At 47.8% G+C, this 2,795-nt stretch overlaps 1 protein-coding gene across 1 annotated transcript; it reads right to left on the bottom strand.

Annotated features, from left to right (window-relative positions):
• Positions 1-1,267: 1,267 nt before the first annotated feature.
• LOC143038975 (uncharacterized) lies at positions 1,268-1,804 on the bottom strand. The gene has a single exon (XM_076208819.1). The coding sequence runs from the start codon at positions 1,802-1,804 to the stop codon at positions 1,268-1,270; it is 537 nt and encodes a 178-aa protein (XP_076064934.1).
• Positions 1,805-2,795: the final 991 nt, after the last annotated feature.

The following is a 2,795-nucleotide window of genomic DNA, read 5'->3' as shown; positions in this document are numbered from 1 at the left end:
CTAGCCTAATCAACTAGCATAATTATTCAACCTATATGAGAAGTGGCAAGTGCACAGGGGTGGGGGAATTTGAACCGTTGATACAAATTTGCAAAGTAACGCTTGGTTGAAATACTAATCTTAAATATAAGGTAACAAATTACAACTACATAGAGAAACAATAAAATTGCAAGGTTGTTATATTCCAAGCTCAATTATTGAAACATTCGTGATATCTCTTGGCCTCGATATAGATGGGCACCGTGAACGAAGGGGGAGGGAAACTTCCTATGAGTAGGAAATTCTTTAAACTCGTTAAGGCTCCACAACTGACGGCCAAATTGGCGCAAAAATCAATAAGGATAATGGTGAGAAAAATAACAAGAAGCAGCACCTAAAGGCTTTAAGAATTCCGGTAATTACACAGAGTAGAGGAAACGACAACTGATAGGAGACGAAGAGACAAAAATGTGAAGCCTACTATATCGGCTAGGTCCTTGAACGAAAGTGTTTGGTAACTACGGTTTGAAAACAGTCAGAAAATTGGGAATAAAATAGTCGTTGTGTCACAACCTCAAAGTTATGACACAGTTATGAACCAAAAGAGCAAGGAAAGATATCCTTTGCAGCTTTGAAGCTGGGCGAACATGTTATTCATCGAAAGCAGTGAACCAGTTTCAGGCCTGTTAAGCTGCTATTCTACGTGGTCAAATACCGGTTGACGTGGTTGACGCTGGTTCAGTTGATGACGTAGCAGGTGACTCCGTTGGGGCGTCGGTGATCGTGGTCGGACCTGGTTGCTGAAGAGTGTGCGTGACACGGTCCTCATGCTTACAGGTGCTTTCAGCCGGATCAACCGCTGTATGCTTAGTTCCGTTGTCTACGGCGTCGGGTTCGCCTTCCTCCTCGGGGAGGGAAAGTTCCACAAGTGGTTCGTGGTTATCAGTGGGGGAGTAAGGGGTGCGTCTGTGTCCAGATTGATTTCCAAAGGAATGGTTCGAGTGACAGATCGTTCATATTCTCCTTTGCCCGTACGGACTCTTACGGATCTGATAACGTCGTCAGGACCTGGAAAGACTCTAGTGACGCGAGCTAAGGGATACTGGTCTCGGGGGATGCCGTTAAGAACGAGAAGAACAAGGTCATGTACTCGAGGTCCACGTTAATGAGGCTTGCTGTGGCGAAGGTGACGTTCTCTTAGGCTGGTGATGTAATCGTAGGACCATCTCCTTTTGAAGGTTTGTTGGATATCAGTCAGGAACTGATATTGTGTTAATCTGATAATGAGTTAATCTGGGTCACTCAACTCAGTTAATTGTACTTGTGGGAACAGGGCAATGGTATGGCCGTACATGAGATGATTCGGAATAAGGAGGGTATCATCTTCGGTGCTAACATAGGTGAGGGGGCTGTTATTCACCACACATTCAACTTCTTGGATTAACGTTCTGAATTCGTCGTAGGTAGGTGTATACTTGTAGAGAGCCTTTCTCAGATTGGACTTGGTGATTCCGACATAGCGTTTATATATGCCGCCTTGCCAAGGGACAAGCGGTGTGATGAAGGTCCAGGAAGAGTGGTGGTTGGTGAAAACATCGTTGATGTTAGGACGATCTTTGAGAAACCTATCAGTGACTCCGAAATTATCTGATACGAAGGAGTGGGGCATTCCCACTCGTGCCGCAAAGCGACGTAGTGCTTTCAGGAAGTCTGTCACGCTGAGGGAGGTGACGACTTCCAGGATGAGGGTCCGGATGCTGGCGCAGGTGAAGACGACCACATAAGCAGCGTCAACGTGGGACTGTCTCAGTTTGATGGCTCCCATAAAGTCAACTCCGGTGGTGGAAAAGGGTGTGCGAAAGTGGATCCTATTAGGATGTAAGCGAGCTGGAGGGGGGAACTTAAAGGGTGGAGTTTGGATACGTTGACAGTGTAAACACTGCCTGAGGAAGGACTTGATCGTCTGTCGTTGGCGAGAGACCCAGTAATCTCGTCGAAGGAGAACATGAAGTCTGGCTGTGTTAGTGTGGAGTGCGAGTCGATGTTGATGCAAGATGATGCGGCTCCACAATGGGCACTTAGTGTGCAACAGCAGCGGGGGTAGGGGTGTGTGTGTGTGGGACCATACTCGTTGAGCGTGGTAGCATGCGGTGGTTGACAGCATATGAGACTCTGTTCATCCAATTAGAGGCCTCTTTGATAGATGAGGTTTTTGTCTTCAGAAGTGAGAGGGTTGGCTCGTCCTTGGAGATGTCGGTATATCCGCGGGTAAGAGCTGACTTGAGCCAGTCTGAGCATAACTTGCATAGGGCTCTGGTAGAGTTTGGTCTTTACTGGGATTGATGCTTTAGCCTTCACTGCTTTGAGTAGGATTCTGAAGGCGTTGTATGCTGTTGGGAGATCGGGGAACTGTTCCATGTGGAATGGCCCCTCTGTTTCTTGGACAATGGTGGGACAGGCGTATATGAGGATGGGTAGAGTATACGACTCTTGTGGGGGTTGTCTTTGGAGCTGACGTGCATGAGGTGAAGGTTGTTGTCTTGTACTAAATGTTTGACCTCCTTGGCTCGGATCAGGACGTAGGTTGATGTGCTGGTCTGACTGCGGACCCAGAAAAGAGCGGATTTGGCGTCGGACCACACAAAGATGGCGTGGTAGCGGGAGGGACGTAGGTTCATTAGGTACTTAGCGAGACGGCCTCCAAAGAGGATAGCCGTGAGTTCTAGTCGGGGGATAGTGAGATCTTCGCCGAGCTTAGCCATATTTTTGGGAGTGACCCTACTCCGGTCCGTGAGAAAGGAAACGTAACCCTCTCG

This window comes from Oratosquilla oratoria, chromosome 25, assembly GCF_046742065.1.
Source record: "Oratosquilla oratoria isolate Oo_2021 chromosome 25, ASM4674206v1, whole genome shotgun sequence".
In the NCBI taxonomy this organism is placed as follows: domain Eukaryota; kingdom Metazoa; phylum Arthropoda; class Malacostraca; order Stomatopoda; family Squillidae; genus Oratosquilla; species Oratosquilla oratoria.
This window is presented reverse-complemented; position numbering and strand designations above follow the sequence as displayed.

Coding starts and splice junctions, on each gene's coding strand:
- LOC143038975 (XM_076208819.1), bottom strand. CDS start 1,804: ATGGGAGCCATCAAACTGAGACAGTCCCACGTTGACGCTGCTTATGTG.